Source organism: Glycine max, chromosome 2 (genome assembly GCF_000004515.6).
Source record: "Glycine max cultivar Williams 82 chromosome 2, Glycine_max_v4.0, whole genome shotgun sequence".
Lineage (NCBI taxonomy): Eukaryota > Viridiplantae > Streptophyta > Magnoliopsida > Fabales > Fabaceae > Glycine > Glycine max.
Window position 1 is genome coordinate 38008365 of NC_016089.4, and position 18568 is coordinate 38026932.

The window sequence follows — 18568 nt, forward strand, 5'->3', positions numbered from 1 at the left end:
TATTTACACTTAATTTTTTATCCACTCTTTAAGTGTTTTGAATCCGGATATTCAATCAATCCTTTGTTGTTTGTGAAAGTCAGTAGTGACTTAGTGTTAAACAATACTTGATTGTTCTTAAATTCAAGGAAAGTCTAAGGGATCTACCAAAAGTTGCATAGAGAGTACTATTGTAACCAGGAGTGGCAGAACAAAATACTTAATCAAGTTTTGATTAATAGAACCTTTTACTGGTTTGAAAAGGATAACTAGAGGTAACTCTATTTGAGTGAAACAATATAATCTTAAGTGATTCTATTCATTGTGTTGATTTTGACACACTTTGTCACACAAATTTGCACTTGGAAACCTTTGAGAAAAGTTTGGTTTATTGCATTGGATGAGTCCACGTCTGGTATTAAAGAAAGCTGGTTTTTCCATTCATTGGATGATACTAAGTTGAATAACTTATGAGATTCACACTCTTATTAAGTCTTTATTCATTGTTTGTCACAATGAATCTTACTTGACACTAGAATTAAATTTTAATTTCTACAAATGCACTCATGCATCGAGTCCATTTAATCTCCCCCCAAAAGGATTTCATAGTCCCTAATCACACCAGGCACTTCCATAATCAACACACAAACACATGCACAAATAATTTCCCAGCACACATTGCCCAAGTATCACATTCCTCACGTCTCAGATCAAACATAATTTCAATAATACCAGTAGAGTTCAATCCCAAAATCAAGGTTCAATGGCCTCATGAGCTAACCAGATTGCATATAAAGGTCCTGGGTTGACGAGATTATATATATTTGGAAATAAATACCAAGTCTAGTTTCATTATTACTTGCTGGGTTTTGTTTTGTTATTTACGTCGTTTTTTCCCTTGAAAACACTAGAAAAATCATAGTTTCATTTTTTACTAAATACTACTAATAAAAATGTTGGGAAGAGTCTAGTATCCCGTGTTGTCCTGGGACTAAACTTTCTCGAGATTAACAATGAAAGCCTTTTAATATTGGTTAATTTGGTTTACTAATTTTGCCTATTCTTTTCCCCCACGTTTTTCAGCATTTAGGATATGATGTGAAAACTGAAAAGTAGTATGCACATAAAATTGCTCATATTTGTAAAGAATGAAATATTGTCACACCATTGAGCAATTACATGAGCTCAGTATCTGCTTAAATGATTGAAAGAATGGCAATTCTTTGGTGCAATAAAAGTTTCCAGAGCCAAGGTAGGCACTTATATTCTTCAATTTAAATCATCTTTTCAAGAGCTTTAGTACATCTCCAACAAGATGCAGTGATCCAGTGACAAGAACCTGCAACCATTGGTAAGAATTGGCTCTCAGAATACATGCAGTATCATAGGTAGGTAGGTGGATTGAAAAAGAAAAACACTTCTCTCGGTCCCATTACGAGGGACAAGGAAAGCAAGCAGAAGGTAAAAGGAAACACAATTCTCCATCTTCAAATAGCAATTATACATACCAGTGGTTAACCAAAATATTACATCGCAGGGTAACACCATTGGCATTGATGGTGAAATGGATAAGGCAAGGAAAAGAGTAGAACAAACAGAACAACAGAATAAAGTTGACTTTCAGGAGCATGATGGTAGACAAGAGGTCTCGTATACCAAGGAGGTCATGTTTACAAAAGGGAAGAGAGAGAAAGAGAAGCAAAATTTGATTGTTACTAGCTTAATGGGATTTACTAGGATGTTCCCGGTTAAAGAGGAACTGAGATTTAGCACTGAGTATCCATGCATCAACCAAGTCAAATATAAGAATCAAGTACCATCCATATTATTGTTACCTGAAGTCTTGTGGAAGGATGGTCTCTAACACAGTCCCGCAGCCATTTTATTGTCAATGGCAATGAAGGAATTACTGCACTGCGTGCCAGATAGTTATGAGAATGGCAGCCACTTGAAGCATCATCGTAAAGAAATTCATGAGGTGGTAAGATCTCCTTGTTATCTATCTTGAAATCCTTTTCAAGCAAAGTGGTCATTTCTGAAGATAAATAAAATAATGCACGAGTCAGAAAAAGTCAAGCTTTGTCAAGAATGCTTGGTAATCTAAGGCAGCATCTTGGCATGATCTTAAGGAATTTTGTTATGGGCTGTCTAAATAATTTCATCAGTCAATTTGCTGTCATTACATTTATCTTTATCTAGGCATAATCCAAAGTCTAATTTTGTAGAACTTGATGATAGCAATCAATGTTGAATTTAGAACACATCTAAAACAGTATCTTGTGTCTCATCTTTTGGTTGAATTTCCATTGGAAATATTTTCAACTTTGTTTACAAGATAATAAGGATGTTGAACGAAGACCAACATTGTAACTAAATGGATTTGCTCTTTAAATTCTAAGAATAAATATTTCAACTGATTATTGAGGCACACGTATATATGTCATTGTCAAGACCACTCTACTGGATGCATGGACGCATGATGAAGCACCAAAAAGTTATAGCTCTACTTTTATGTGAAACAAACTTATAGTCCACATAGGTGACCCCATTCCAAGACATGCTTATGCAAAATGAAAAGACGAGGAAAAAGTTGATGTTTAGGATGAGCCAGTTAGTTAGGCCTCGACAGTTGAGAGTAGGCTTTATAACCTGTTAGAATAGGTAATTAGTTAGGCTGTTATAAATGGAGCAGTAGTTGATAGGGGAAGTTCGTTGGTGAACATTAGTTTTGGGTGGGACAGACCAGGCCCTTGAATACGTGCGAGTTTTATTCAGTATTGTTGTAAATTTTGCCATTGCTCGTTCTAATATCACATTGATTGAGATAGGCAATTAGGGATTTGACCAACAAAATCTCATTTCATTCTAGTTTCTGATCCAGTTTCTGTCAGTTGAGCCTCTGGAAATCCTCCAATGACTACCGTGACAACAGACAATAAAAAATTCAAGACATTGATATCTGACTGTCTTATTGCCCCTGGATGTTGAAAGATCCATTTGCTATATGAAAGACAATATGACTGACACAAGCATAATGACATCACAGTGAGGTCCCTAGAGTGACAAAGAACATGTTACAAGCTGAAAAGATGGGGCATACCTTTCCCGTGCGTAATCTTCTCCCAGATTCTTTGGAGGTTAAATTGCCATGATAGGTCTATGCCATGGAGATCAGAAGAAATAACTGATGCACCAGAAGTAACCTTACTATACTTTGACATATTTGGGACAAAAAGTGCTCTTGAGAAATAAATACCTATGCAAGGTTTCAACAAGTTTTGACTGCATTAGTGCAATGAACATCATAGGCATGTGCACACACAAAAACTTCTCAAATAGTGAGGTAAGAAGATATGTAGAATGGCTGGGACGTTCTTTTTTCAAATTTTTTCTTCCAGAAGATTATCTAAACGTAGTGTAGCATTTCATATAGAATATATTGGTAACAAGTTTCTCCGTCATATGTAAAGAGGGTCAACTCAACCGATGTGCTAGAAGGTTCAATGTACTATCTAATTTATTGTTAAATCCAGTCACAAATTTTATATGTAAACAAAACAAGGTAAAGTCACCACTCACTTAATGAAGATAGATGATTTCTTGTAGAAAGTGAAAATAGCAAAATATGAGTGTTTTGAAGCGGGAATACCTGAAGAAGCGCATGTATTTACCAGCCGTGGAAGCAAAATATGGGGATTTCTCACATCTAAGCAATTGAATAGAAGAATCTACAATTAATCAATGCTGAATATCAGGAGAGAATTAATAATGAAATAGATGGTCAAAAGAATTTCATGTGATAATTTATCAGTGTTGAAAATGAGAATACTTGAATTTAAGTGTGAGGAAATTTTACTCACATGACTCTTGATATTCATATTTCAGCTTACAATTTATAGAGTACAAAGCATAAGAGAGAGAAAGGGGGAAAAGACAGCCTAGCCTAGTCTATGTGACAGCCTAGTCTAGTCTATGTCTGCTAACTTCTAAAACAAGAAAAAATATTTAGTAATGATGCATACAAATCTAATTTAGAAACCCCAAAAGATATTCAACACTCCCCCTCAAGCTAGAGCATATAGATCATATGCACCAAGTTTGGAACAAATAGACTGAATCCTAGGTCCTCGCAACGACTTAGTCAAAATATCTGCTGGCTGATCATTAGAGCTAATGAACTCAGTGATAATTTCTTTGGACAATAGCTTCTCCCGAATGAAATGACAGTCAATTTCTATGTGTTTGGTTCTCTCATGAAAGACTGGATTTGAAGCAATATGGAGAGCGGCTTGGTTATCACAATATAACTTCATCTGCCCAACTTCACAGAATCTCAATTCTTGAATTAGTTGTTTGATCCACATAAGTTCACATGTAGCCATGGCCATAGATCTATATTCAGCCTCTGCACTGGACCGGGTAACAACAGTTTGTTTCTTGCTCTTCCAAGAGATAGCATTCCCTCCAATGGAAACACAATATCCGGATGTGGATCTCCTATCCATAGGACAACCAGCCCAATTTGCATCACAATACCCAGATACTTGTGTATTACCTTTGTCTTCATAAAGTAATCCTTGTCCTGGAGCTCTCTTAATGTATCTAAGAATACGCATAACAGCATTCCAATGATCAACACGAGGATTTTGCATAAATTGGCTCACCACTCCAACAGCAAAGGAAATATCAGGTCTTGTAATGGTGAGATAAATGAGTTTTCCCACAAGTCTTCTATATCTCTCGGGATCAGGACACAATTCACTCTGATTTGCCAGGAGCTTCAAATTTGGATCCATAGGGCTATCAACAGGTCTACAATTCTGCATGCCTGTTTCCTCCAAAATGTCAAGGGCATACTTCCTCTAAGAGATCACAACACTATCTCCTGACTGAGCCACCTCAATACCAAGAAAGTACTTCAAATATCCCAGGTCTTTGGTCTGGAAATGACTGAATAAGTGCTCCTTTAGCTGAACAATCTTAGTAGCATCATTCCCTGTAATCACTATGTCATCAACGTATACTATCAAATAAACACATTTCCCAGGGGATGAATGACAACAAAAAACAGAATGATCAGCCTCACTTCGTTTCAACCCAAAAAGTTGAACAATATGACTGAATTTACCAAACCAAGCCCGAGGGGATTGCTTCAACCCATAGAGAGATCGACGCAGCTTACAAACAAGACCATACTCCCCCTGAGCAACAAACCCAGGAGGTTGCTCCATATAAATCTCCTCCTCAAGATCACCATGGAGGAAAGCATTCTTAATGTCAAGCTGATGAAGAGGCCGATGACGCATGGCTGCCATAACAAGAAACAGACGAACAGTGGTGATTTTAGCCACAGGAGAAAAGGTGTCACAATAATCAAGGCCATAAATCTGAGTATAGTCTTTAGCTACCAATCGAGCTTAAGCCGATCAACCTCACCATTAGGCCCAACTTTAACTGCATATACCCATCTACAACCCACAGTCTTCTTGCCAGGTGGAAGAGGAACAAGTTCCCAAGTACCATTATTTTCAAGGGCCTGCATTTCATCAATCATAGCCTGTCGCCATCCAGGATGACTAAGTGCCTCATGAACATTAGAAGGAACATGGTGTGAGGATAAAGAGAAAAAAAAGGAAGAATATGAAGGAGACAAGCGATGGTAACTCAAAAAATTATAAATAGGATGAGGGTTGCGAGTAGATCGAGTACCTTTTCGGATGGCAATGAGCCAGGCTGACTCAGAGTGATGAGAGACAGGTGAGGAAGCAGGATCCATGGTTGGAGGACTAGTTGGAGAAGGATGAGAATCACGAGGGGAGGCTTCAGGTACTATAGAATCAGCTGGTCGTGTCCTGTGATGATATGTAAGCAGAGGTGGAGAGACAACTTCAATTGAATTTGGTAGAGAAGATGGGACTTCATTGACATTTTGGTCGGAGTTACCTAGAGGACAAGGAATTGGCAGTACTTCCTGGAGAGAAGAAGAATGATCTACAGAGGATGAGAAGAAAGGTGTGTCTTCAAAGAAGGTTACATCTGCAGACATATAATATCGTCTTGTGATTGGAGAGTAGCATTTGTAACCCTTTTGAAGACGAGAATAACCCAAAAAGACACATTTTACTGACTTGGCTGAAAGTTTGTCTAAACCAGGGGAAAGATCATGGACAAAACAAGTACAACCAAACACTCTAGGAGAGACATGAAACAATGGGTCGTGAGGAAAGATAATTGAGTGAGGAATTTGGTTTTCAAGAGAAGAAGGCATCCTATTAATTAAGAAGCACGCAGTAAGCACTGCGTCTCCCCAGTGATGTGTAGGAACATTAGAATTTAACATTAGGGAACGAGCAGTTTCAAGAAGGTGACGATTTTTCCTTTCAGCTATGCCATTTTGTTGAGGTGTATGAGGACATGTGGACTGGTGTAGGATACCTTTTGAGGATAAAAAAGAGGAAAGATCATGAGAGAAATATTCTTTTGCATTATCACTTCTGAAAATCTTGATTGTTTTTCCAAATTGATTTTCAATCTCATTGCAAAACGACTTAAATATGGGCAAAAGTTCAGATCTATCTTTCATTAAATAAACCCAAGTACATCTGGAGAATTCATCAATGAAGGTTACAAAATATCGAAAACCAAAAGATGTAACACAACTTGGTCCCCAAATATCAGAATGAATGGTAGAAAAAGCCGAATCACATCTTTGTACAGTTTGAGGAAATGATGACCTAACATGTTTTTCTAGTTGACAAGACTCACAGTCTAAGACTTGAAGGTTTTTAAGACTAGGAACCATTATTTTCAGCTTGAATAAACTTGGGTGACCCAGACGATCATGCAAAAGTTTGGGTTTTGAGGATGCAAAACAGGATATCGGAGAGCTGGATTCTAAATAATACAGTCCTCGTGATTCACGTCCTTCTCCAATCAGTCGACCCGTCCCATGTTCCTGAATAACAAAGGAATTAGCGGTAAAGGTTACTGAACAATTTAATGAGCGAGTCAACTAACTTAATGAGATTAGATTATATGGACACTGAGGAACAAATAATACAGAATTTAATTTCAATGAAGGAGATAATGATACTTGACCACTTCCTTAAGATGCAACTTTGGACCCATTGGCTACAGTAACAAGGTGAGGAATCTTTGGAAAGAAAATAGATGAAAAGGAAGACTTGTTACCAGAGATATGATCAGAGGCACCTGAGTCAAGTATCCAAGGGCTAGGACTTCCGATTGATTGAGAAACACATGTTGTTGAGAAACATTGTACTGATGAAGATGATGCTTGATTGCTGGATTTCTCGGACTTGAGCTTCAAATACTCTTGGTATTCCTCATCAGAAAACTTAGACTCAGGTTTTTCTGACTTGGATACATGTGCCTCTTTGTCAGGGAAGCCATGCAAAGAGTAACAATTTTCTTGAGTGTGGCCCATCCTCTTACAATATGTGCATTGCGGACGTCCACTTCTTCCATTGCGGCCTCCTCTACTGTTACGGCCTCCCCCTCTCCCACGAGGTGCCACCATGGCTGATGTTTCCACAGCATCAGTGAGATTTTCATCCTTCAACGCATGAGGTACACGGAGAAGCCTAGTAATGAGAGAATCCATCAATGGGACTTGATCTCCAGCTAGGACCTGATCACGTAATGATCAAAATCTGAGTGTAGACTCCTCAAGATAAGGACCATGTAGAACTTGTCCAGTTTCCTATTCACCTCTTCCAACGAATCAGCCACAAGAAACCTTCTCAGCTCTTCTACTGTTGCCCGAGCTTTACCCATATGTGCAATCATGTCATGGTTAGATTGCTTGAGAGCTGTAACTTTCACAGTCGCATCAAATAGGCTTTGAATATCGTTGGCGAAGATCTCTTGGGCCTTCTTCCAAAAAAGATGACATGTTTTAAAAGATCTGAGAATTTCCAAAACATCTGACTCGACTGATTGCCACAGAACAGCACATAGTTGATAATCTACCTTCTCCCATTCAAGTTTCTTGTCATTTGGAACAACATTGACGTTTTTCTCTAGGTGGTCATGGTACCCTTGACCAAGAAACCACAACTCAACTGAAGCAGACCACGACAAATAATTTTTCCAGTTGAGCTTGGCAGTTGCAATGGTTGGGATTCCAGAAAATGAAAAAACAGGACCAGAAGTAGCCATTTTGACCCAAAAAAAAATTCCGGCGGCCGGAGTGCGGTGGACGGTGGCCGGAGGCAGCGGACGGTGGCGGCGGCGACGGTGATGGCCGAAACCCGCTCTGATACCAACTTGAATTTAAGTGTGAGAAAATTTTACTCACATGACTCTTGATATTCATATTTCAGCTTACAATTTATAGAGTACAAAGCATAAGAGAGAGAAAGGGGGAAAAGACAGTCTAGCCTAGTCTATGTGACAGCCTAGTCTAGTCTATGTCTGCTGACTTCTAAAACAAGAAAAAAATATTTAGTAATGATGCATACAAATCTAATTTAGAAACCCCAAAAGATATGCAACAAGAATATAATATTCTGATTCTGTTAATAATAGTGGTTTATAGGCACATAATCTGTAATTTAGAGGAAACAGAATATACTCTACTAATGTGTAATTAATGTAATTAGCTTATATAAACACACATCCACTATGTACTCTAGCACATGGTTTTCAGTCAATTATAACAGATTATGTGAACAGCAGATATGTGTTTATATAAGCTAATTAAATTACACATTAATAGAGGATATTTTGTTTCCTCTAAATCATAGATTATGTGCCTATAAACCACTAATATTAATAGAATCAGAATATTATATTCTGATTTTCAACAGTTAGATTCAAGAAATCTCAATAACAATGAATAATATAATACAAAAAATAAAACAGGTAGTTGAGGATTGCGTTAATATAACTTAAAAATGAGGAAAAAAGCATCCAAGAAAGGATATACTTTGTTATCACAAGTACAATAATGGTTAAGCTCCGGGAACGGCTGCAACAATCAATAATTTTAAGAATACCTACCCGCCTAAAAGATTTCTCCAGCTGCTCCAATGTCTTGCTTTCATGTAGGAAGTGACCATTTTCTAAAGATTCCTCTGCATTTTCTACTTCAAAAGATGAATGTGATGAAATTTCATATCTTTTTACGGCATTAGAGAACCACTTTGCGCAAGTCTCCATGCTCTCTGGACTATGAGCTCCATCCAAATAAAATATCAACTCTCCACCACAATTTTTAGACAAGATTTCTGAGCAGTCAGAATTTGGAGAAGAGTCATAAACAATCTGAGCCCTTCCAGAAAAATGGGCAGTTGAAAGTCCTCTAATAAACTCATCTGGCAAATTAGAATCCTGTAAATTGTATTATACAGTGAAAAACGTTAGGTGAAAATGGAATATAATCTTAAACAATGAAAGAAAAGCAGGCTGAATAATCTTAAAGTGAAAAAAAAAAAAAGCAATCATTACCCACACACACATGAAGTGAAAAGAAAAAATTACTGGCTAATCCACCTAGGTATTAAAATCTGACTCTGACAAGGAACTCATTCTGAAAATTCTTATACATGACATGTACTGATAGCATAATTATTGCCAATGTATTTAGATTCTAAAGCATTATGACTTACAAGACTTTCCATAAACATTTACTTAGATCGTTCATGAACCAAAAGTAGAATTTTAACTAACCTTTTGATATTTTTTTCCCCAGTTCCCTGTTCTCTGAAGCCAGCATCTAGAAAGTGAGACGGCAAGAGCAGCATTATAGAATTGGTGATCACCAGATAAACCAAGCTCTAATCCCTTCATTTGTTTACAATCGAAAGGTTCAGTCACTTCCAGTGGAACCTGCAGCCATTGAAAATAGGAAAACAATTAATAGCATTAACAGTAAAGAGACTCGTATGCTAATGTGAGGTTGCTCATGCTCCAGCATGATTGTATGATTGCTGGCCTTTATGTTTTTCCTACTAAATCAGTGCTCTAAATCTAAACTACAGGAAGTACTTGATTTCATATAACTGAAAGGATGAGAAAGATAACCTTTCAGATGGTCAGACCAAGCCAAATTATGAAGTTTCATCAAAAGTTTCAGTTTTTTTATTTCATTATTAATTTATTTTTTAATCACAGACTCTATGAAAATTGATTACATTACCAAAAGCTTGTCCTTCAAAACAACTAGACATGACAATTTCCGAACTTGTGGATACTCGTCTAACTCCGATCTAACTTTTAACGGCAAAAACCTGTTTTGATTGGGTTCAGGATTTTCCCAAGTTGCCAAAGTAGGGATGGGGACAAGTTTGGGGATGTAATTATTTGCGTGCACTCACACACACCCATACAATATGTTAAAGAGGAAGAAACAGAGGCATTGTTTGACTGAAACCGTGAGTTTCAAATACACCACGGATGATTCTGACCATAGGAGTTTCTGACCATAAAAACTCTACATCTGTTTTCATCAAAATAATAAAAGAAAATGTATTGATAAGAGGCAACTTCATAATGCTCTTTCCTTGATGCAATTTATAATGGTTGATGTGATTTAGAACAATGATTTACCATTAGTTCTTTGGCCCTCTCAAGGATAACATCCATTGCTTCAGGAGGTTGGGGTACTGTGAAGGCAGGTACCTTAGGCTTCAAGAATAGGAAGGCATCAATTTTTCAGAAGATAAGGCAAAAAAGAAGGGTGGAAAGGGGGCATACAATTACAAACACATAAATAGAATTAAAGTACTACAACAAGTAGCCTATTTCCATAGAAATCAATGTGCAAGTTTGGTTGGTTGAGTAGAATTTTAATACCTTAAAAATCCCTGCCTTGTGTGAAGCTATCTGTCCAAGAGTATCTCCTGCATAGATGAAGTAATTTAAATACTTTTTCCATATATTGAGGTCAATTCACTGTTGAAGAAAAAACACAAAAGATGAAGAATAAAACTGAGAGTTAACTTGATGAAACCACATTGCCAACACAGGAACATGTTATGCTCTCAGTAAACAATATGCAAAGCATCAGGAAGAATGTTCAGAAAGTATGAGACATACTTACCTAATATCTCAGTATGATCCATGCCTAGAGAAGTAATGCCACAAACAGTAGGTTCTTTAATCTGCAAGTTCATAATCATTTTGAAATGTAATTGTCATAAATCAAATGCAACAGGTAGAAATTTCTTTAAACACTTTTCTTTTATTAGTTCAAGAAAATATATTAAACAAGAATTATCGTTAACAACAAAAGTTAAGAAATAAATTTGTGATACCATACATCAAATGCCTACCACATTAGTTGAGTCTTCTTTGCCTCCAAGACCAACTTCTATTATGGCAGCATCAACCTATGAATGGGAACCATAGAAATGGAATATTAGCAGTGAAGGAAAAAGTGGAGAAAAGAAGAATAAAGAATGATAACATAAGCAGATAAGTAAATATTAGTAAGCAATAAACTGCAGGTAAAAGCCAAAAAAAATTGTAAGAACTAGGAGCACATTATACATAAATAAAAGATACAGCATATAAAAGGTAAAGGTTGTGCAAGGATTCCTGAAGCAAAACATAATAATTTTATGAAGATGCAAATATACATATAGGAACACAAGAATGTTATTGCGATCAAAGAAAATAGAATATTCATTATTTCATCTTAGATTATTAGAAAAATGATGGAAAATTTAGTATTCAAACCCATTTAATTTCAGAATCATGTTGATAGTTTTAGATAAAAATAACAAACAGGCAGTATTTTATTTTTACTTAAAATACACATATGCAAGAAATATATAGCAGCTGAGATGAAAAAGTAGTCCATCCATGTAGAGATAGCAAACAAAAAGATCTAAGTAATTTAGGTTCTATTTTATTTTTACTTAAAAGAGTATGTAAGGTAACAGGCAGTGATATCCTTTATGAAAACAACATTTATCACTGAAGTAAACAGTTTTCTAGAGTGCAACAAGCATGCTGCAGGGAAATAAAGGTAAAGACGTATTCTAGCAATGACAGAAGAATTTCTTTATAATTAGAAAGCATGGACAAACTGGTTTGATTTGCTAGTGCATTATTCAGAACAAATTTAATCTTTCACCTCCAAAACAATACAGGTAAAAGAATTTTGTAATTATTGGCTAGTGGCTTGTGAAAATTTGATCCAGAAAATGACAAGTTCATAACATCAAATCTTTCACATTAGCTACTGCAAACAGGGATATACAGCAATTTTGCAAGGACAATTTAGTAAGAAATTCAATAACAAACTGATATGCATGGTTTACCTGTTCAGAGATAAATATTTTGAAGGCCAATATAGTAAGAAACAGAAATAGTGGTGGCATTGAAAGCTGCTCTGTTGTATTTTCCTGTGAAATTAAGCTTCAGGAATTGAGACACTGCCACCAGAATATGTCATTGGATAATATATTCAAGTTACGTTGTTTCTTCTAACAAATGGTTTCACATCAGAAACATAAATATTCAATGATTAAATTTGAAATATACTGTATGGAAGTTACAATTTCTCATTGATATTGAAGGACAATGAAGAAAAAGATAAATTACTTTTAATATGATTCTGTTACATATTACAAGAATTTTTACTCTAAAAGTAGTAGTAGCTTTGTAAGCAATAATAATCATGAAGCTTGCTATGAGTTAACATGTTATCTTTTCAATCACAGACACAGAGCTCTCTCCCTTTTTATCCTCAAAATTAAAATGGTTTATGGGCATTTAGAAGATCAAAATAGAAAAATTGAACAAGTATATCATAAACTCCCCAACAGCTAGCACTAGTGTCCCATAGTATTGGGAAATCCCACATAGCCGGCCTCAATTATTGGGATGTGATTTATATATCTGTTGGGCAACTTCACTTAAGCCATTTGATTTTAAGAAGGAATCTAAAATGGTATCAAAGCCTAAAGCCCATTTCTGTCATTCCCATAGTATTGGGAGGGTGCAATATAAACAACCAATTCACATGCCAGGTGGGGGCAAGAAACAGATTTGGGTAGTGGGGATAGGATAAAAAGATAAGAAGAGAGGCAAAGGATTGGAAAATTATGTGCGGTTCGGGAAGGGATAAATCAATCCCCTTGAAGTGCTTGCAGTGTCTCTCCATTTCCATTTCTCATTTGAACATCATCCAAAGAGAAGGGGTTTTACATGTTAGCTCTTTCCCTTCATTGAAGTATATTATCAGAAGACCGATAGGGAAAAGCCGAATTACTCAAATAGACAATTCTTCTATTAAGTGTAAATATATAACAGGGTTTATTGTGTAATGTTGTGTCAATGTAGACCACACCTCATGCTATTTATAGTCTGAAAAAGGAATCAGTATTGATTGCAAGATCAATCAATTACTGATTAATAGGAAATAGAATATTCTAATAATAAATACAATATCAGAAATAATATCAAGACATAATCTCACACTCCCCCTTAAGCTCGAGCATATGTGTGATATGAACCAAGCTTGTTACAAATGTGGTAAACTTGATAGAAACTAAAGGCAGTTTGAGTCGTGTGGTTGTGCTGGATAAACATGGCTCCGCAGCAGCCAACGAAGGCCCGCAATGATGATGGGGACCAATGTGACGCTTGCTGGAGATGCATCATGTGCCTGAACTTCACGTGCCAGGCCTTGCGTGGGGCTGCATGCAGCGGTGTTTTGAGTTGGTTGCGCACGAGAACCATAGGGCTCTAATATCATATAACAGTGTTTTACTGTTATGTTGTGTGTCTTAGATGACCACATCTCATGTTTATTTATAATGGAGAAATCAGAATTATAGGTTTCTATGTAATAATAAATACAAGATAATGTAAAGATAAATGCAATCTAGCAATCTCCCTCAAGCTCGAGCATATGTCATATGAATCGAGTTTGTTACAAATGTGGTCAACTCGATAGAAACTAAAGGAGGCTCACTGGAGACGCGTCATGCGTCGTGTACGTGACCTTCACGCTCCAGGGCCCTGTGTGCGGTAGTGTTTTGAGTTGGTAGCGCACATGGACGATGTGGCGGTCTTTGCGATGGCAACGGGTATTGTTCACTCGTGAAAAAGGCAAAAAGATCCACCGGGGATGCCTTGAGGTGGAGGGAGAGAAGATCAGTGTGACGCTGGTCGAAGAAGCGTCATGCGCCGTGTGCGTGAACTTCACACACCAGGGCCCTGCATGGGGCTGCGTGTGGCAGTGCTTTGAGTTGGCTGCCACACGGACGGCGTGCCAATTTTCAAAAAGGTCACCGGAAAAGCTTAAACAAGTCGTTGGAAAGAGACGAAGCATGATGGTGTTGTCGCTGGACTGTGGGTCCACCAAACAGCGGCAAAACAGAGCCGAACAAAGGCTAAATAGGTTCACCGGAGGAAAAGGAGCATGGCAGGGAGGTCGTCGAAGAATGGGTCACACATCGGAAAGGGAAAGTGTACAAGAAAACTATTCAAAACCAATTAAAAAAGAAGGGAAAGTGTACGAGAAAATTATCTTTCCCTACTACTTTTCCAAATTAATCCCTCAGACACATATAATTCAACAGAATATGTAAGCGATTCATATACAACATCTTTTTCGTTTATCAAGGGTTCTAATAATTGATATATTTCTACAAATAATTGAAATTCAATTTCTTGATCTGTATCCTCAATTTTTGGAAACTTAAAAAGCCCTTCTGGTAAGTCTCTTTAGTAGTTTTTATTTGTGGTGGTTTTGGTATCTTCAATAAAAAAAGGGAAAAAGGTACATTTTGTTCATTGGGGATTTCCTGGAAAAAATCATAGGCGGTAGAAGAGGTCACAGTTGGCGGTGTTGGGTTCACTGGAGAGAGGCACTTTGGAACGGAGGGTCACGCCAGCGAGATGGCAGCTCAGTGGTAGTATAAGCTCTCTCACAACATGTGTGTTAGTGTTTATGTGAAAGGAATGTTGCGGCAAAAAGGGGAAAAATAGCCGAAAAGAGGGATAGTTAGCATAGAGGTCCACCGGGATGCAGAAACAGTCATCGGAAGACGGGGGACAAGCAGAAAGGTCCACCAAGGACAGTAGGTCCAAAGTTTTTGTTATTCCTCTCTCAAGAAAAACCTAGCTCTGATGCCATATAACAGGGTTTATTGTGTAATGTTGTGTCAATGTAGACCACACACCTCATGCTATTTATAATATATAAAATGAATCAGTATTGATTACAAGATCAATCAATTACTAATTAATGGGAAATAAAATATTCTAATACTAAATACAATATCAGGAATAATATCAAGACATAATCTCACAAAATACAAGCAATGATGCTGCTTAAAGCAATGCTTGGATTTAAGATATACATAAGAAAGTTCAAGAGTCTAAAAATAATGTAATAAACAATACCTCCAATCGGTTCCAACAATCCCAGAAATACTGTAAAAACTTGTCTTCAGATATGTCAATCCTACAGAGATAATTAACAACTCAGAATTTAATCCTATGTAACTTTTCAAAAATAAGTGCAAAGGCAGAATAAGCAACTAACTGCAATACTGTACAAACAAATTGGCATCAATTATTTTCCATATGAATATCAAAAGAATTCTATTTGCAAATCCATATTTCGTAATCTAGGACTGATTTTCAGAAGGAAATGTCATTGCATTTCATCTCAAAAATAGGTAGCCCTAGTTGCTTCATCTGTTTGAAGTTTGAACTTGCTATTGGGTGAAGGCTTTATTAACAATATAATGAATGTACAGCTGAATAATGTCCAGAGATGCTTGCATGGACTACCGTCCAATTCCTCATGGAGAAAAAGGTATGATATTTCTTAATAAAGCTTTGTGAGCATTCATAATTGAAATATCTTATGGCCAAGAGTAGTTCATCTCGATACAGTTTTCTTTCACAAGATACTATTATGACAGTAAGAAAGAACAGAACCTAGTCAACTGAAGTGTTGATGTGTTCTTATTCATCTAGGTTCATTGTTTTGAGTAACAATTTTTGAACTCTTGATATATGGTGGTTTACCAGGATCAACAATATATCTGTGCTGTACATTCATGCGCTCTAGTAAATGAGAGGTAAGAAGAGTGTGTGTATCATGTGCACGTGCGAATGAGAGAAAAATATTATTGAAAAAGACTGACAGAGATCAGAATAGATGAATGGAATGCTGATACTCCATCAGCCATTCTAGACAAGTTATTTCTTTCAATTACTAACCCGTCTATACGAAATCGTTCACGCACGTCAATTAGGTGAGGGGATGTGAAAACTCCTGTGCGAAAGCCACACTCCCTTAATATTGCCTCACAGAATATGCATGTTGAACCCTGATAAGTAATCCATTGACAAAAAGGGGAAATGAAGGATGAAATGAATATTAGGGATGTCCTTTCTGTTATACAACTATAAATTGGTTAAATATCTGTTGTGTAACCTCTTTATTTCAAACATCATAAGACAAGCACCAACTTATTTAAAAGATATATATAATTTTCATAATAGTAGTAGTAATTTGATCCTGAATCTTGAAGCAAAAAACAGAATTGTCTGAATAAACTTTTCAACAAGCCAATTATTGATAAAATGAATAAAAATATATGACAAATTATGGAAAGAGTACCTTCCCCTTTGTGCCTGCCACATGAATAATGTTGAGCTTATTTATATCTTCATCCAAACCCAATATCTGTATAGAAAACATGCATTTATTTTCTACTAGAAGTGACTCCTAGGAAATAGATCATTTTTTCCCTAATTGGTAAAATGCATAAAGAATTTCAAGTCTGTTGAGTTCCAATCTCACAACCCATTTCGCTTTTGTTCTATTTTCTTCCTTATTTACAATCAGGTGGATAGCTTGGGAGAAAATTAGACTACACCAAGACAAAACTATGCTAATTATAAGGTTATAGTTACATCAAATCATCTGCCATCACTATGACTTCAAAATTCTTGGAAAATAGTTCAGCATATTACCTTGAGATACAATGACATTATTTCTAATTTGTTGGAAATCGGTGGCTTTTCCCCACGCCTTTGGCGAGTAATAAGAGAGGAAATTTTTTCCATGGCAGTTTCGTATGAAGACACTGGGAAATTTTGCAATCGTCCATCTGTGACAGCATTGCTTTCCCTTTCAAAAAGAACTTCAGATGACGTCTTATATATAAATCCTAAAACATCAAGCCACGAGAAATTTTCAGAAACTCAATGTTATGCTTTTGCAAGCCCTGCAGTGTCATACGAGTACAAGTTCTTTCATACTTTTTCAGTTGATTAAATCTCATAATAGAAACTAGAGAAAAGCTTGTTTGTTCATGCGTCCAACACCAAATGACAAAAACTGAAAAGTAATTAATATTTAAAATTGAATAATAGAAAAGGATAAATTGAAAACTAACATGCAAGGGAAATGCAATGTTTTGAAATGAAACAATGACAACACACACATATACCTCAAAAAACATCATAGCAAAATAACAAAATGGAATGAAAACAACTTCTAGTACTCTGTTAGGAATAAGAGCTTACTTTGCCCTGCGAAATTATTTATGCTTGTAAATGCAGGTAAACAAGAATAAACCCATTTTGTCTTGACGGTGGATTTCATATGCCCCCAAGGGAAATGTGATACTCCTACCATCCCACACTTAGTGTAAATATTGCTAGTAGTTATCATCAGTATATATTAACCCTGCAAAGCAAACATTACCACAATCGAAAACTACCAAAATAAACCAACACAGCCAGACATTCTGATTGGGAAATTAAGAAAAAGGAAATTACAAAGTGACAGACTCACACACCCTTGTGATAAACTTGACATTCCTTTCCATCATATCTGCCATTCATCTTCCTAAGTAATAATAGCTATACATTTATTTACCTCATATATGCCATTCATAATTCAAGTATGACCATAACCAGAGTCTAAGAGTTAGGAACAGTCCACAAATTATTCATTTAAAATGAAATGATTCAAAGACAAATAAAACCAAAACTGTTAGGATTTGCAGATCAGGAATGAAACCGCGACGCATTATAGATATTATTATTATATAATTTTATTCCTGCTTCATTAAAAAAAAATTACAAACTTAGATGCATTAGCATTATTATAACGACATGTTTCGAATTAGGGAGAGAAAGAGTAAGAGACTCACAGTGAGAAGAAGAGAAGCCATGATAATCTGAATTGTTAGCGGTAGACGCTATGGATGGAATAGAAATGATAAATTATGGTTATGCTATCGGTTGGCCATAGCACTAGCAGCAATCGATCAGCTCTTCCACCACCTTCTCTCAATTTGTAATACAAAATCAGGTTCACGCATTTAGGATTGGACCTCTCTTTTCACCCGCGCCAATGAAAGCGTGGCTTGCTGCAGTTGTTTTTTAAAAATGGACAAAAAGTATTTGTTTTGTATTTTCTAGAGTAGGTTTTGATTTTCATTATAAAAAAAATAGTTTTTCATTTTCATTATAAAAAAATTAATTTTATCTTTTAACTTATTCATTTAAGTTAACTTCTTAACTAAATTTTAATTGAATAGTTGTTATGTTAAAAAATATTTAACCTGTTGAAATTTATTAG

General features: G+C 36.2%; 1 protein-coding gene across 4 annotated transcripts; it reads right to left on the reverse strand.

Moving 5' to 3' along the window:
• Positions 1 to 1078: 1078 nt before the first annotated feature.
• LOC100527932 (putative folylpolyglutamate synthase) lies at positions 1079 to 18356 on the reverse strand. Of its 4 annotated transcripts, none has more exons than NM_001248896.2 (17): positions 18138 to 18356; positions 17506 to 17668; positions 16951 to 17147; positions 16595 to 16660; positions 16192 to 16301; positions 15364 to 15424; positions 12270 to 12353; positions 11277 to 11333; positions 11045 to 11105; positions 10798 to 10844; positions 10552 to 10629; positions 9673 to 9831; positions 9004 to 9333; positions 3629 to 3707; positions 3080 to 3235; positions 1815 to 2014; positions 1079 to 1318 (listed from the first exon to the last, which is right to left on the reverse strand). In NM_001248896.2, exons 2-17 carry the CDS (start codon positions 17651 to 17653, stop codon positions 1259 to 1261), a joined length of 1893 nt encoding a protein of 630 aa, NP_001235825.2. In that variant the 5' UTR covers positions 17654 to 17668; positions 18138 to 18356; the 3' UTR covers positions 1079 to 1258. The 4 variants fall into 4 exon arrangements, with proteins under 4 accessions (NP_001235825.2, XP_006574380.1, XP_014618739.1 ...); XM_006574317.3 differs by having other exon boundaries at positions 3080 to 3163; positions 18138 to 18353; XM_014763253.2 differs by lacking the exon at positions 17506 to 17668 and having other exon boundaries at positions 18138 to 18353.
• Between the last annotated feature and the right edge of the window lie 212 nt (positions 18357 to 18568).